At 47.0% G+C, this 16,942-nt stretch overlaps 1 protein-coding gene across 2 annotated transcripts; it reads right to left on the minus strand.

Annotated features, from left to right (window-relative positions):
* Window positions 1-1,527: 1,527 nt before the first annotated feature.
* Window positions 1,528-16,722, minus strand: FAM221B (family with sequence similarity 221 member B). Of its 2 annotated transcripts, none has more exons than XM_070794744.1 (7): window positions 16,012-16,722; window positions 10,860-11,499; window positions 10,568-10,711; window positions 3,316-3,426; window positions 2,961-3,158; window positions 2,650-2,769; window positions 1,528-2,294 (listed from the first exon to the last, which is right to left on the minus strand). In XM_070794744.1, exons 2-7 carry the CDS (start codon window positions 11,497-11,499, stop codon window positions 2,257-2,259), a joined length of 1,251 nt encoding a protein of 416 aa, XP_070650845.1. In that variant the 5' UTR covers window positions 16,012-16,722; the 3' UTR covers window positions 1,528-2,256. The 2 variants fall into 2 exon arrangements, with proteins under 2 accessions (XP_070650845.1, XP_070650843.1); XM_070794742.1 differs by having other exon boundaries at window positions 1,528-2,506.
* Between the last annotated feature and the right edge of the window lie 220 nt (window positions 16,723-16,942).

The raw sequence follows: 16,942 nt of genomic DNA on the forward strand, positions 1-16,942 counted from the left end.
TTCATTTCCTTTTCCATAATATATAATACATATGTATTACATATTACATTCTTATTACCATTTCTTATCCTTTTCACAATTTCCCATAGTATTACATAGTCTATATAAATATTTTGTAATGGCTGCATAATATTAATACTTCTTTAAATGAGTTTATCACAGTTTATGAGTTTAAATGAGTTTGTTGTTGCTGCTAAGTCGCTTCCATCGTGTCTGACTCTGTGTGACCCCATAGACGGCAGCCTACCAGGCTCCCCGTCCCTGGGATTCTCCAGGCAAGAACACTGGAATGGGTTGCAATTTCCTTCTCCAATGCATGAAAGTGAAGTCGCTCAGTCATGTCCGACTCCTAGTGACCCCATGGACTGCACCCTACCAGGCTCCTCCGCCCATGGGATTTTCTAGGCAAGAGTACTGGAGTGGGGTGTCATTGCCTTCTCCGTTAAATGAGTTTACCATTCTTTTATTGTTGACTGCTATTTGAATTGGTTTTAGTTAATGGTCATCGTGGTGCTAATTCCAAAATAACCAGTAATAAGGAATTCTACTTCTGGAGATAGTAATGATTTCTTTTGAATAGCCATATTAGAGAGTCTTTTCTGCTTCTGAAGGCAGACATTTGACCCTGGGATTTCCCCCAGGAGTTCTAGCAGTCAAAGTTGCATTCCTTTCCTTGGAAGAATAGATGACCTCATTAAATGTGGAAATGTACATTGGCCTTTTCTGTACCCTGGAGGCTACAGTAGTCTGTGTGCCTGTGGAGAAGGGCAAGAGATAAGAGGTGCTGGGATGTAGGAAGAGGAAACCAGCCAGGACTGGTAGGTGAGTACAAAACACTTTGAAACTGGTTATTTCTTTGGGTTCTTAAAGACACAGGTAGCACATAGGTCCATCCTATTTTATAGACCCAGAAACAGAGGCTCTGGGAGGGAAAGTGACTGGCCTAAGATCATAGAGCCCATTACTGTCAGAACCTGCTATTCTCCGTTAGAATCATGTATGGGCTTCCTAGTCAACTCCCACACATTCACCCATTCTGGCCCCCGGCCCCTGGATTCTCTGCTCCAGGTGCTTGTGATCACTTGTAGCTGCTCTCTGAAAGCTGCAACACTCTGTGGGTTCTGGCCACTGTCTCCTGTACTTTGATCCCTACCACTGCATCTGCTACTGGACCTCATTAGAGACTTCTGTTCCTTTTTTAAAAAATCTGTTGATTGCATCCTGGCTTTACTTTTTTTTCTTATTTGTGTGGTCAGCTCCCTCCACATCCTCAAGCCTTCTTTTGGCTTATTTTCTTCCTCCCTGACACTCTTCCCATCACCACCCATTAATCTAAATATTTTGCTTCTCTGCTCCTCTGACTTGGTTCCAGCTTCCAACTATACCTGAATCCTCAATTACCCACCCATCAGGGTTTTCTCCAGTTCCTTTCTTTAACCTTCCCAAGCCTTTATCCCTCTTCCTGTCTCCTACCCGCCCACCCCCCACTCTTATCCCCTTCCTCCCCCACCAGAAACTGACCTTGTCTCCTACGTTCCCAGGGGAGCGTCCACAGAATTCTACTCCCTGCAACTCAGTGAGGGCCCCATCCTTTCTTTCTTCTTCCTGGTCCCCAGAAGTGGTGTTTCTCCTGTCCAGACTGAATCCCTTCACCTCTGCCTTTACCTCATCCTCTCCTTCTGTCTTTGGGATCTGTCTTCCCTAGGCATTTCTCTTTTTCTACTGTATCCTTCAAGGTCTTTTTCTCTACTGGTCTCTCCTAACTAAAAAGAATGCTTTTTTCCTAACTAAAAATTGCTTTCTTGATTCCACATCCCCCTGTAGATATTGTCTGACTTCTTCCCTGCTCTTTTCATCTAAGCTTCTTACAGAAATGCCTTCACACTTACTATTGTTTGGTTCCGCTTTCCACTGCACCACCAAAACTGCACTTTCTGAAGTCACCAAAGACTTTCTAATTGCAGATCTGATGGACACTTTCAGTCTTTATCTTCCTGGAGCCCCCAGCTATATCTGACATCAGTGCTCCTTCTTGAAATCCCTCCCTTGAAGCCATTCTCTCTTCCTGATGCCAGAAATAGCCTTTTGAATGCACGTGGGGTGGAGGCAGATGGTTGGATCTACCCTGTCTCTTGCCCCCCTGGAGGTGCTAACTCCAAGGTCCTAGGGTGTCTGCCCCAGGCTGGGCTCTCTCTGCCTCATACAGAGTCAGTCAGATTCCAGTGGTTTTCTCTTTATTGCTGATCTGGGCCAGGCTCACAGAGGCCTGCGCCAGGTGTCGACAGTGTCTGTCCCTGGAGAACGGAAGAGCAGAGGTGAAAGGGTCAGATACGGGGCTTAGATGGAGGGCCAGGCTGGACATCGCGTGGGCTAGGGAGCCCTGGGGGACTAGGGTAAGAGCTGGGATGGCCAGAGAGCCCCTGCTTCTGGAGGGCCTCGAAGTCAGAGTGGTTGATGATGGCTTCTTGGAGGGTAGGCATCTCTGCAAAAGGCACATAGTCTGCTCCTGGGGGTATAAATCAGTGTGGGTGTGGGCTGCAGGAAGGAGGGGCAAAGTAGTCCTGGGTGGGATGGCTTAGGGCAGGAGTGCCTTCAGCTTGGCTGATTATAGACCCTTGAGTGGGCCCTGAGCCCAGGTTGCCCTCTCACCGTGTGGCCTCCCTCCTCGCCGCCGGGTCTCCTCAGTCTCAAAGAAAGTCTCATGTTCCTCCCAGCGCCGGTCACAGGCCGCACAGAGGAAATTAGACTCAAAGCAGCTGCAGCAACAGCCTAAGGCAAGGGGGCAGCCAAGGAGAGTGCAGGGAATTCGGGCTTCCCTAGGGGCTGACCACATCCTCACATCTTCCTCACCAACTGCATGCCCAAATCTCTCCTCCCAGTTCCCCATCTGCATCCCCAAACTACTTGCAGCCTATCCAAACCCATGCCCACCCCTGCACTCCCCTTGCTTAAGAAAGTACCTTTGACCCTGCAGGAATGGGACCCAGTAGCTGTGTGGTCTTCATGGCTGTGTTTGCAGCGACATTGGGCCCTCCAAGACCTGGGGTCAAAAGTGGCCCGTCTCTTGAGCCAGAACTCACCCACCTCCTCTGGGCGTGAGGGGATGAAGCAGAACATGAGGCAGCGGCACTGGCCCATGTTGCAGGGCACGGATATGTCTGTGAAGAGGGTTAGACCAGCACTTGACAGGGCTTGGTCTTCCCATGTCAACGTCTCCCCCAAACCAACACACACACACACACACACACACACACACACACACACACACGCTCTCACACATCTCAACACACGACAGAAGACAGTTACCCTTCACACCTGAGATGATCTGGTGCTCTCTCAGCAAGTGTCCACAAAAGCACTTGGACTCATCCCCAATTCGGAAACAGTCCCATAGATAATGGGGGCAGCGCCAGCCAATATAGAGACCTGGGTATGGAGGGATTGAGTAATAAGGGAAAGTAACAAGGAAAAATCTCTTCTTGCTATTCTTTGGAACTCTGCATTCAGATGTTTATATCTTTCCTTTTCTCCTTTGCTTTTCGCTTCTCTTCTTTTCACAGCTATTTGTAAGGCCTCCCCAGACAGCCATTTTGCTTTTTTGCATTTCTTTTCCATGAGGATGGTCTTGATCCATGTCTCCTGTACAATGTCATGAACCTCATTCCATAGCTCATCAGGCACTCTATCTATCAGATCTAGGCCCTTAAATTTATTTCTCACTTCCACTGTATAATCATAAGGGATTTGATTTAGGTCATACCTGAATGGTCTAGTGGTTTTCCCTACTTTCTTCAATTTAAGTCTGAATTTGGCAATAAGGAGTTCATGGTCTGAGCCACAGTCAGCTCTTGGTCTTGTTTTTGCTGACTGTATAGAGCTTCTCCATCTTTGGCTGCAAAGAAAGCTTCTCCATCTTTGGCTGCAAAGAATATAATCAATCTGATTTCGGTGTTGACCATCTGGTGATGTCCATGTGTAGAGTCTTCTCTTGTGTTGTTGGAAGAGGGTGTTTGTTATGACCAGTGCATTTTCTGGGCAAAACGCTATTAGTCTTTGCCCTGCTTCATTCCATATTCCAAGGCCAAATTTGCCTGTTACTTCAGGTGTTTCTTGACTTCCTACTTTTGCATTCCAGTCCCCTATAATGAAAAGGGCATCTTTTTTGGGTGTTAGTTCTAAAAGGTCTTGTAGGTCTTCATAGAACCATTCAACTTCAGCTTCTTCAGCGTTACTGGTTGGGGCATAGGCTTGGATTACTGTGATATTGAATGGTTTGCCTTGGAAATGAACAGAGATCATTCTGTCGTTTTTGAGATTGCATCCAAGTACTGCATTTCGGACTCTTTTGTTGACCATGATGGCTACTCCATTTCTTCTGAGGGATTCCTGCCCGCAGTAGTAGATATAATGGTCATCTGAGTTAAATTCACCCATTCCAGTCCATTTCAGTTCGCTGATTCCTAGAATGTCGACATTCACTCTTGCCATCTCTTGTTTGACCACTTCCAATTTGCCTTAATTCATGGACCTGACATTCCAGGTTCCTATGCAATATTGCTCTTTACAGCATTGGACCTTGTTTCTATCACCAGTCAATGCAAAGAAATACAGGAAAACAACAGAATGGGAAAGACTAGAGATCTCTTCAAGAAAATCAGAGATATCAAAGGAACATTTCATGCAAAGATAGGCTTGATAAAGGACAGAAATGGTATGGACCTAATAGAAGCAGAAGATATTAAGAAGAGATGGCAAGAATACACAGAAGAACTGTACAAAAAAAGATCTTCACAACCCAGATAATCACGATGGTGTGATCACTGACCTAGAGCCAGACATCCTGGAATGTGAAGTCAAGTGGGCCTTAGAAAGCATCACTACGAACAAAGCTAGTGGAGGTGATGGAATTAAAGTTGAAGTATTTCAAATCCTGAAAGATGATGCTGTGAAAGTGCTGCACTCAATATGCCAGCAAATTTGGAAAACTCAGCAGTGGCCACAGGACTGGAAAAGGTCAGTTTTCATCCCAATCCCAAAGAAAGGCAATGCCAAAGAATGCTCAAACCACTGCACAGTTGCAGTCACCTCACACGCTAGTAAAGTAATGCTTAAAATTCTCCAAGCCAGGCTTCAGCAATATGTGAACCGTGAACTTCCAGATATTCAAGCTGGTTTTAGAAAAGGTAGAGGAACCAGAGATCAAATTGCCAACATCTGCTGGATCATGGAAAAAGCAAGAGAGTTCCAGAAAAACATCTATTTCTGCTTTATTGACTATGCCAAAACCTTTGACTGTGTGGATCACAATAAACTGTGGAAAATTCTTCAAGAGATGGGAATATCAGACCACCTGATCTGCCTCTTGAGAAATTTGTATGCATGTCAGGAAGCAACAGTTAGAACTGGACATGGAACAACAGACTGGTTCCAAATAGGAAAAGGAGTACATCAAGGCTGTATATTGTCACTGTGCTTCTTTAACTTATATGCAGAGTACATCATGAGAAACGCTGGACTTGGAGAAACACAAGCTGGAATCAAGATTGCCAGGAGAAATATCAATAACCTCAGATGTGCAGATGACACCATCCTTATGGCAGAAAGTGAAGAGGAACTAAAAAGCCTCTTGATGAAGGTGAAAGTGGAGAGTGAAAAAGTTGGCTTAAAGCTCAACATTCAGAAAACGAAGACCATGGCATCTGGTCCCATCACTTCATGGGAAATAGATGGGGAAACAGTGGAAACAGTGTCAGACTTTATTTTTTTGGGCTCCAAAATCACTGCAGATGGTGACTGCAGCCATGAAATTAGAAGACACTTACTTACACCTTGGAAGGAAAGTTATGACCAACCTAGATAGCATATTCAAAAGCAGAGACATTACTTGGCCAACAAAGGTTCGTCTAGTCAAGGCTATGGTTTTTCCAGTGGTCATGTTTGGATGTGAGAGTTGGACTGTGAAGAAAGCTGAGCGCCGAAGAATTGATGCTTTTGAACTGTGGTGTTGGAGAAGACTCTTGAGAGTCCCTTGGACTGCAAGGAGATCCAACCAGTCCATTCTGAAGGAGATCAGCCTTGGGATTTCTTTGGAAGGAATGATGCTAAAGCTGAAACTCCAATACTTTGGCCACCTCCTGCGAAGAGTTGACTCATTGGAAAAGACTCTGATGCTGGGAGGGATTGGGGGCAAGAGGAGAAGGGACGACAGAGGATGAGATGGCTGGATGGCATCACTGACTCGATTGACATGAGTCTGAGTGAACTCCGGGAGTTGGTGATGGACAGGGAGGCCTGGTGTGCTGCGATTCATGGGGTCGCAAAGAGTTGGACACGACTGAGCGACTGATCTGATCTGAACAGGGAAAAATAGCCTAAGCTCCGCCCAAAGTGTTCTTACCTCTCCCTCCATGTGTCTCTATCACCACCCACACATCCTCCTCCCTGCCCCTTTAGACTTTTTGTTCAAGGTTTTCTCATCACCCTACGAGTGTCTTCAGAGCCTGTCCCACCCGAGGATCCATTCCACCTGTGTCGGCCTGTCAGAGGTGACTGAAGACAGCCTTCATTTCTGAGCAGGAAGATTATTATAAATGAGCTTCTGTGTGATGATGCACATGTATCTTGCTGTGTTCTCTGTGACTGTGGGATTCTCATCTCCTCCCCTCCCAACGCTAGAGCCCACCTTTGCTTGGTTTCCTTGAAGTGTCTAAGGTGAGGGCAAAGGAAGATGATGGGCCAGGTGCAGAGTAGGTGGTGGAGATTGGCTCCTAAGGAGCATGGTGGTGAAGGGACCTGAAGAGGAGGAGGTGGGGCAGCCCCAGTGCCATGAGGAAGGAGGCGGGCTTCCCTCACTTCTTCAGGCTGGCACTGTCATATGTCCCTTCTACATTCCTGAGGTTACTGAACTAATGCCCTCTGTGAACCTGAGAAGGGCTGCCTATGGTTCTCCAAGGTTCAGGAGAAAAGGGGAGGCCAGAAGTCATGAGTGGGGTGAACAGCAAAAATAGAGTCTTGTGAGGCTAAGAAAGGAGGCATGGGAAGGAAGAAGAGCCTAAGCTGTATCCCTGAGAGCAGGCACTGGCCAGAGGCTGCTGCCCTTGAGATGAGAAACAGTCTGGCTTCACAATTAGTCTCACCACAAGGCAAGGGTGGTGCTGAGTAAATGTGGGAGGAGATCCAGAGCCTTTCCCACTCAGGTTTTCTCATCCTCTGTGAGAGCTGAGAGTATCCCAACTTGAAGTCAACAATCCTGGGTCTCCCCCTCAACCCCCCAGGAGTGGGGCCTTCAGCTCTAGGACTCTTAATCCTATTTAAAAGCTCCAGTGAACTGCCATCTCCATCAAAAAGTTGTCCCTGATTTCCCCTTCTGTCTAGGAGTCCCTCTCCTCCTGCCTTCCATGACTCTTGTGCTACCCTTGTCACATCACAGTGCCTTCTAGTGGACTGTTCACTTGTATTCTCCTTCCACTGTGAGTTCCTCTAAGGCAGGGTCAGTCTTTTCATCACTGTTTTGAGTCCTCACACAGGACCTGGTACAAAACAGGTGCTCTGAGAACATAGAAGCTTGACTGAATAAGCGATTGAGCAAATTCCTTTAGGAGGGAAGAGAGACCCAGTATTTCAGGTAAAACCCTGAAGTTCCATAAGGAGAATGAGAAAGAGTCAAGTGTCCTCTGCTCTTTGACTCTGGCCAGGACCACAATCCACAATTCTGTGCCTGTCAAACTAGGTTTTCTTGTCTTACCCATGGTCTCTTAGCATCTGAAGCCTGTCCAGATGTGGCTTTTGGCTTTGATGCTTCTGACTTACACCGCCAGCCCGTTGTATTAGTGCCCCATCACACCAGGGAAGCTTGGTTGAAAGGGGGCAGAGTTTAGACCGAGTCACAATGAGGTTGGGTGGAGGCTGGCATTCCACTGGAGGAATTCTGAACTCTGTTTAGAATAGCAGGATCCAGTGCATGAACAGGTGAGGTGCAGAGTTGAACAAGGGTTCAGTTCAGCTCAGTCGCTCAGTCGTGTCCAACTCTTTGCGACTCCATGAACCGCAGCACGCCAGGCCTTCCTGTCCATCACCAACTCCTAGAGTTCACTCAAACTCACGTTCGTCGAGTCGGTGATGCCATCCAGCCATCTCATCCTCTGTCGTCCCCTTCTCCTCCTGTCCCCAATCCCTCCCAGCATCAGAGTCTTTTCCAATGAGTCAACTCTTCACGTGAGGTGGCCAAAGTATTGGAGTTTCAGCTTTAGCATCAGTCCTTCCAATGAACACCCAGGACCAATCTCCTTTAGAATGGACTGGTTGGATCTCCTTGCAGTCCAAGGGACTCTCAAGAGTCTTCTCCAATACCACAGTTCAAAAGCATCAATTCTTTGGCGCTCAGCTTTCTTCACAGTCCAACTCTCACATCCGTAACCATCCATGGTCATACATGACCACTGGACAAACCATAGCCTTGACTAGACGGACCTTTATTGGCAAAGTAATGTCTCTGCTTTTCAATATGCTATCTAGATTGGACATAACTTTCTTTCCAAGGAGTAAGCGTCTTTTAATTTCATTTAATTAAATGAAATTAATTTATTAAAGCGTCTTTTAATTTAAAATCACAGCAGTCACCATCTGCCATGATTTTGGAGCCCAAAACAATAAAGTCTGCCACTATTTCCACTGTTTCCCCATCTATTTTCCATGAAGTGATGGGACCAGATGCCATGATCTTCGTTTTCTGAATGTTGAGCTTTAAGCCAACTTTTTCACTCTCCTCTTTCACTTTCATCAAGAGGCTTTTTAGTTCCTCTTCACTTTCTGCCATGAGGGTGGTGTCATCTGCATATCTGAGGTTATTGAGATTTCTCCCGGCAATCTTGATTCCAGCTTGTGCTTCTTCCAGCCCAGTGTTTCTCATGATGTACTCTGCATATAAGTTAAATAAGCACAGTGACAATATACAGCCTTGACCTACTCCTTTTCCTACTTGGAACCAGTCTGTTGTTCCATGTCCAGTTCTAACTGTTGCTTCCTGACCTGCAAATAGGTTTCTCAAGAGGCAGGTCAGGTGGTCTGGTATTCCCATCTCTTTCAGAATTTTCCACAGTTTATTGTGATCCACATAGACAAAGGCTTTGGCATAGTCAATAAAGCAGAAATAGACGTTTTTCTGGAACTCTCTTGCTTTTTCCATGATCCAGCAGATGTTGGCAATTTGATCTCTGGTTCCTCTGCCTTTTCTAAAACCAGCTTGAACACCTGGAGGTTCACAGTTCACATATTGCTGAAGCCTGGCTTGGAGAATTTTGAGCATTACTTTACTAGCGTGTGAGATGAGTGCAATTGTGCAGTGCCCCATAGATCAAGGCCTGGCCTGAGGGCCTGGGAGAGTCAAGTTCAAGCACTGTTGTCGGAGTCATTGCTCATCTTTCAGATGAAGAAGACTGAAGTTTGAGCTAGAGGAATGGCAATTATACCTCAGACTCTATAATCCCCTTAATGTGGGACAATATAGAGTGGGCTGTGCATTCCAGAGTAGGGCCTTCTACTCTGCCTTGATTCCAAACCCTCTTCCTGTTATAATTGGACGAGGACTGGGGAGGAGACATTATAGGGGATGCCATTTTGACTGCACAATACATTCATTTCCATGATCACACAGTCTCATTTGCATGATAACATCTCTTATGGTTAGAACATAACTCTATTCCAATCAATAGGGAAATAAACCCCCTTCCCCCAAATGCAGTGATACCTATTGAATTCAGTTGAGAAATCCCAGAATCCTCATAACAGGTCAGGTGACCTTCTTACCGAATTCCTACAGACGTGAAGTTCAGTGACACAGATGCACGTGTTCACACACAGAATGGTGTGTGCTCACATGGTTCACATGCACACCCTTTATATACAGACATAGTGAAGCCTGGCATGCCATTAACAGGACCGTCTAGAATACTACTTCTGGGCTGAGACTTGGAGTTAATGGGACTAGAAGACATGGCTCTCTTTGGTGAGAAGACTTAGAGCTTTGGATTTCCAGGTGATCATGGGTTTGGCATTCAGGGATCATGGCCTTTTTTTTTTTTAACTTTTAGCTGCACCATGTGGTGGGATCCTTGTTCCCCCACATCAGTGTCAGGGGTCAAACCTGCACCCCCTGCAGTGGAAGTGCAGAGTCTTAACCACTGGACTGCCAGGGAAGTCCCCATGACAGCCTTTTAATACATTTCCACCAAGGGGACTAAGGCCTTTTGCCTTGTTAGAGCAACAAGTCACCTGGAAACTGTCCAGGGTCCTGGGCCATCTCTGCTTTAGGATCTGTTTGGTGCAGGTTACCTGAGCCCTAGTTCAGCCACCTGTTCCTGCTTGGCTTTATATGAATATCCTCACTTTTTGTCTGCATCCACCCTCATCTACTTTGGCCTACCCATCTGCTCCCCTCCCAGATTCCAGGAAGGTGGTGGTGCCATTTTCCACAAGGGCTATCCACTGAAGGAGCAGGTTCCTAGATCCTGTTGGACAGAGGGATGGCCATGGGCCTCTCACAGTTCCCTGAAAGGCTGCCTGGGCTCACCTGTTTGGATGGCATTCAGGGCTGCATCCTTCTCCCATTGGAAAAGATAATTCACTTGCGTACCAAACTTCTCTCTGTGCATTGCCTTAGCCACACCCACCAGGTCTGCCTGTTTAGCAGGGACCACTGGGTGGATGGTGTAACCTGGGGAGGGAAAGGCTAAGTAACTAAGGCGAAGTGAGGAGGCCCCAAATCTAAGAGAAGGGGCCAGGTCACAGAGTAACCCAATCTCCTCCTCCTGAGGCAGGTCAAAGACAGTGCTGAGAAAAGGGGAATGAGCAGGAGCAATTACGGCTGACTCCTTTCTTCCCCTTCTTGCCCAGCCGGTGTTCAGGCTGAGCTGCGTGAGTATTACTGTCAGCGACATCCATCTCTTTCTCGCCCTCTTCTTCCTCTTCCTTCACTTTTGTAGATGTGTCCAAGTAGACCTGGGATGGAGAGCCTGAAAGGGAGTGCCTTGGAAAGCCTTCAAATTCAGAGGTGTGGATGGACCTCTTTGCCCATGAGCTCTCGCTGGAGGAAGACTCAGAGAAATCTTCCTCTGGATTATCAGGGGAGGCATGGCCTAGTGACGAAGTCTGAAAAGCAAGTTGTTGATCTAGGACTTTGGGGATGTGGGTTTCCAACTGGGTCTCAGGGGTAAGGGTCTCCAAAGGGACTTCAGAGGCAGAGTGTTCTAAAGGGGTGGTAGAGGTGGAAGGCTCTACAGGGGCTTCAGAGGTGTGGATGTCTAAAGAGGTCTGGGAAGTGGAGGGCAACACAGGAGATTCAGAGGCAAGGGACTCTAACAGGGTTTCAGAGACGGCGGGCTCTAAGGGGCTTTCAGGGATAGGGGGCTCCTGTGAGTCCTCAGGAGAGGGGTCCTTTGAAGAAAGGCTCTCTTCTGCATCCAAGGTGGTATGAGGCTCTTCTGTGACCTTGTCTGCTTCCATCTAGCGGTAGAACAGGGTACATGTTTCATTAGGTTAGGATTAGAGGGTCTGCAAGTCAGGATTCACAGGGGGCTATGGAATTAAGATAAAGCTTTTAATGCACCTGAGATATGACTTGGGGGAAGCCAGATGAGCTCTGGGCCAGGGCTTGGTGCTAGGAGGTTCACCCATGTGCCTAGACCCAAACTGCGTACTGAAAGTCTGAAGCAGTCAGAATCCCATCAGTAGATGGTAGCAGAGAAGGGATCCTGAACATAGCATCTTGGCTAGTCCGAGAGCAGGATTCTGGGTGTAATTTAGGATCATAGAGGTCAGGCTGTGAAGTTCTAGAGACTGGGAAGACCAAGCCAAAGTGGGGGTTTGCTCCGAAGAGTGCAGGATGCAGTGACCACAGTCTAGTCTTGTCCAAGGACCCCTCCCTGCCCTTGGTAATGTCATTCATGTTCAGTGCTTCAGCTACTTCCAGTTATATGTTGATGACCCCTAAATCCATATTTCCAGCTCAGACCCTGAACTTCACAGTCGTACCCAACTGTCTGCTAGACATTGCTAAATTGATGTCCCACAGGTCATCAAAACTGAACTCTGGGAATTATCATGGTCTTCTCCTTTCCTCTCAGCCCACATCTTAGAATGGGCACCAAAGACTATATTTCCTATCTTCTAAATATCCCACAAGTCCATTCTCTCCTCTCCTTTCCCTCCCATTTTGTTCAAATTCTCATAGTTTTCTACCTGGATTATGTAATACCCTTGCTCCTCTGCTGCCTTTCCTAGCATATTAATCTAATCGTCCATTCTTTCATTGATTTATGTAACTTATGCTTTTAAAGAGCCTAATCTTAATACTTTTACTCAGGCACTGGACTCAGCTGAAAGAATCTAGAAAGGAGACCAGTTAACCAAAATGACAATACAAATGAGTTGGTGTTGTGCTGGGGTAAGCCCAGGATGCTGTGGAGACTGGGGTGTGCCTAATTTATCTTGGAAGGATGTCCAAACGGGGTCATGCATGCTAAGTCACTTCAGTTGTGTCTGACTCTATGTGACCCTACAGACTGCCAGGCTCCTCTGTCTATGGGATTCTTCAGACAAGAATACTGGAGTGGGTTGCCATGCCCTCCTCCAGGGGATCTTCCCAACCCAGGGATCGAACCCACATCTCCCATGTCTACCTGCATCAGCAAGTGGGTTCTTTTCCACTAGTACCACCTGGGAAGCCCAGGTACAAAGGGTGTCAGTCCTTCTTAATGACCCAGGTGTGAGACCTTTCTGAAATGGCATTCCTTTGCCTAAAAACAATCAAATGACTCAGCCTAAGGATTAGGTCCAAATTTCTTGGCCCTGACATTCAAGGCTTGTCATCATTTGAAGCACTGCCTAAGGATTCCAGCCTTACCTTCTCCTGCTCTCTACTTTGGTCCATGTTCCCCAAATACTACATTTATCATTTCTTAAACTCATCAGAATGGGTGAATTTAACCCAGATGACCATTATATCTACTACTGCGGGCAAGAATCCCTTAGAAGAAACGGAGTGGCCATCATGGTCAACAAAAGAGTCCGAAATGCAGTACTTGGATGCAATCTCAAAAATGACAGAATGATCTCTGTTCGTTTCCAAGGCAAACCATTCAATATCACAGTAATCCAAGTCTATGCCCCAACCAGTAATGCTGAAGAAGCTGAAGTTGAACGGTTCTATGAAGACCTATAAGACCTTTTAGAACTAATACCCCAAAAAGATGTCCTTTTCATTATAAGGGACTGGAATGCAAAAGTAGGAAGTCAAGAAACACCTGGAGTAACAGGCAAATTTGGCCTTGGAATATGGAATGAAGCAGGGCAAAGACTAATAGCATTTTGCCAAGAAAATGCACTGGTCATAGCAAACACCCTCTTCCAACAACACAAGAGAAAACTCTACGCATGGACATCACCAGATGGTCAACACCGAAATCAGATTGATTGTATTCTTTGCAGCCAAAGATGGAGAAGCTCTATATAAGTCAGCAAAAACAAAACCAGGAGCTGACTGTGGCTCAGATCACGAACTCCTTATTGCCAAATTCAGACTTAAATTGAAGAAAGTAGGGAAAACCACTAGACCATTCAGGTATGACCTAAATCAAATCCCTTATGATTATACAGTGGGAGTGAGAAATAGATTTAAGGGACTAGATCTGATAGATAGAGTGCCTGATGAACTATGGACTGAGGTTCATGACATTGTACAGGAGACAGGGATCAAGACCATCCCCATGGAAAAGAAATGCAAAAAAGCAAAATGGCTGTCTGGGGAGGCCTTACAAATAGCTGTGAAAAGAAGAGAAGTGAAAAGCAAAGGAGAAAAGGAAAGATATAAGCATCTGAATGCAGAGTTCCAAAGAATAGCAAGAAGAGATAAGAAAGCCTTCCTCAGCAACCAATGCAAAGAAATAGAAGAAAACAACAGAATGGGGAAGACTAGAGATCTCTTCAAGAAAATCAGAGATACCAAAGGAACATTTCATGCAAAGATAGGCTCGAAAAAGGACAGAAATGGTATGGACCTAACAGAAGCAGAAGATATTAAGATGTGGCAGGAATACACAGAAGAACTGTACAAAAAAGATCTTCACGACCCAGATAATCACGATGGTGTGATCACTGACCTAGAGCCAGACATCCTGGAATGTGAAGTCAAGTGGGCCTTAGAAAGCATCACTACGAACAAAGCTAGTGGAGGTGATGGAATTCTAGTTGAGCTATTTCAAATCCTGAAAGATGATGCTGTGAAAGTGCTGCACTCAATATGCCAGCAAATTTGGAAAACTCAGCAGTGGCCACAGGACTGGAAAAGGTCAGTTTTCATTCCGATCCCAAAGAAAGGCAATGCCAAAGAATGCTCAAACTACTGCACAATTGCACTCATCTCACACGCTAGTAAAGTAATGCTCAAAATTCTCCAAGCCAGGATTCAGCAATACGTGAACCGTGAACTTCCTGATGCTCAAGCTGGTTTTAGAAAAGGCAGAGGAACCAGAGATCAAATTGCCAACATCTGCTGGATCATGGAAAAAGCAAGAGAGTTCCAGAAAAACATCTATTTCTGCTTTATTGACTATGCCAAAGCCTTTGACTGTGTGGATCACAATAAACTGTGGAAAATTCTGAAAGAGATGGGAATACCAGACCACCTGACCTGCCTCTTGAGAAACCTTATATGCAGGTCAGGAAGCAACAGTTAGAACTGGACATGGAACAGACTGGTTCCAAATAGGAAAAGGAGTAGGTCAAGGCTGTATATTGTCACCCTGCTTCTTTAACTTATATGCAGAGTACATCATGAGAAATGCTGGGCTGGAAGATACACAAGCTGGAATCAAGATTTCTGGGAGAAATCTCAATAACCTCAGATATGCAGATGACACCACCCTTATGGCAGAAAGTGAAGAGGAACTAAAAAGCCTCTTGATGAAAGTGAAAGTGGAGACTGAAAAAGTTGGCTTAAAGCTCAACATTCAGAAAACGAAGATCATGGCATCTGGTCCCATCACTTCATGGGAAATAGATGGGGAAACAGTGGAAACAGTGACAGACTTTATTTTTTTGGGCTCCAAAATCACTGCAGATGGTGACTGCAGCCATGAAATTAAAAGACGCTTACTCCTTGGAAGGAAAGTTGTGTCCAACCTAGATAGCATATTCAGAAGCAGAGACATTACTCTGCCAACAAAGGTCCATCTAGTCAAGGCTACGGTTTTTCCTGTGGTCATGTATGGATGCCAGAGTTGGACTGTGAAGAAAGCTGAGTGCTGAAGAATTGATGCTTTTGAACTGTGGTGTTGGAGAAGACTCTTGAGAGTCCCTTGGACTGCAAGGAGATCCAACCAGTCCATTCTGAAGGAGATCAGCCCTGGGATTTCTTTGGAAGGAATGATGCTAAAGCTGAAACTCCAGTACTTTGGCCACCTCCTGCGAAGAGTTGACTCATTGGAAAAGACCCTGATGCTGGGAGGGATTAGGGGCAGGAGGAGAAGGGGACGGCAGAGGATGAGATGGCTGGATGGCATCACTGACTCGATGGAGGTGAGTCTGAGTGAACTATGGGAGTTGGTGATGGACAGAGAGGCCTGGCGTGCTGCGATTCATGGGGTCGCAAAGAGTCGGACACGACTGAGCGACGAAACTGGACTGAACAGAACTGAACCGAACTAAACTCATCAGGGCCTTTCCAAAGAGGAAGTTTGTGTCAGAAAGTAGGGGGAGAAGTAGGATGATGGAGAGGAAGGTAGCCAGACATTCAGCAAAACGAGAAAGGGGTCCTGAGAGTGAATAACCACAGGATGGGAGGAACAGAAAGGGAAAAAAGGGGAGGAGGGACCTGAGTGGAGAAAAGTGGGGGAGGGAGAGGATAAGGATGAAAAGCAGAGGATGGGAGGGGGTTGGAGTCAGGTGGGAAGGGACAGGAAGGTATTAGGAGGAAGTGGGATGCGGATTTGGAGGAGGGCCACTTGAGAGACTACATACCTCTAGGCTTTGTCTCGTCTGTTACAAGTCTTTAGGTCAGGATCTTGTCTGAAGCGGGACGGGGAGGTGTTGGCCCCGAGGGAGAGAAGGCGCTTGGTTGTGGACTAGCCCTGGCAGCAGGCGTTGTGTGCTGAGCCCTTGCCTACAAGTTACAGCTTGAGGAAGGGACTTGGACACCTGCAGAAATTCGTGAGGGAGTTCGGGCCGGTTCTGAGGAAGTGGGGGAGGGGAAGGGACGAGGCGGTGCAGGGCCGAATGAGGGAGAGGCTTGACTGAAGCCTCTGGAACCCTGCCCCGGAGTGGAGGATCCGTCACCAGGGCAACCGGAACGTTTAGTAGTCACCGTGGCAACAGCAGTCTGGTCACCTCCTCGGTGAGTGAGGTCTCCTAAGGGGCTGCGTTGATCTGGAGGGACAAACCTAGAGGGTTCACTTCTGTTAAGGGGGCTTTGCCGGATTTCTGTGCGTGGTTTTTTGCGGGATCTTTGTGAGACTCTGAGAGTCTCTGAGTAGGGTCTGCGGATATCTGTGGGGACGTCCGTGGTGTCTGGGTTTGTGAAGGTCTCTGTAGGGTTCCTATGAGATGTCTGTGAGTTGGTCAGTGAGGGTTGTGAGGACCTTATGTGGGTGTCTGGACTCAGTGGCTGGGGTGAGAAAGGCGGGGACTCGGGTAGCGGGGATTGGGGCGGAGTCTGTCCTCGAGCCCAGCGGGGGCCAAGTAGGAGACCAATAGAATAGGGCCGGGGGCGGGCTTTAGTGAGAAGGACCAATCGACCTAATCGGAGGGCGGAGCGTCGTACAACGTCAGGCGGAGGCCGCAGCCGCGGGGCCTGGTTATCGCCTGTCCAGCGCAGCCCGGAGTCGCCCAGGCCTGAACTCCTACCCAGTCCCCGGCCTGGCCCCAGCCGGCTCGACTCCGGCCCTAGGCCCGC

This window comes from Bos indicus, chromosome 8 (genome assembly GCF_029378745.1).
Source record: "Bos indicus isolate NIAB-ARS_2022 breed Sahiwal x Tharparkar chromosome 8, NIAB-ARS_B.indTharparkar_mat_pri_1.0, whole genome shotgun sequence".
NCBI lineage: Eukaryota > Metazoa > Chordata > Mammalia > Artiodactyla > Bovidae > Bos > Bos indicus.

Excerpts from the sequence above, each read along its gene's own strand:
- FAM221B (XM_070794742.1), bottom strand. The coding sequence starts at position 11,499 with ATGGAAGCAGACAAGGTCACAGAAGAGCCTCATACCACCTTGGATGCA. Across the intron at positions 2,770-2,960 it reads CCATTCCTGCAGGGTCAAAG|GCTGTTGCTGCAGCTGCTTT; the intron begins GTACTTTCTTAA and ends CCCTTGCCTTAG. Across the intron at positions 2,507-2,649 it reads GCGAGGAGGGAGGCCACACG|GAGCAGACTATGTGCCTTTT; the intron begins GTGAGAGGGCAA and ends TTATACCCCCAG.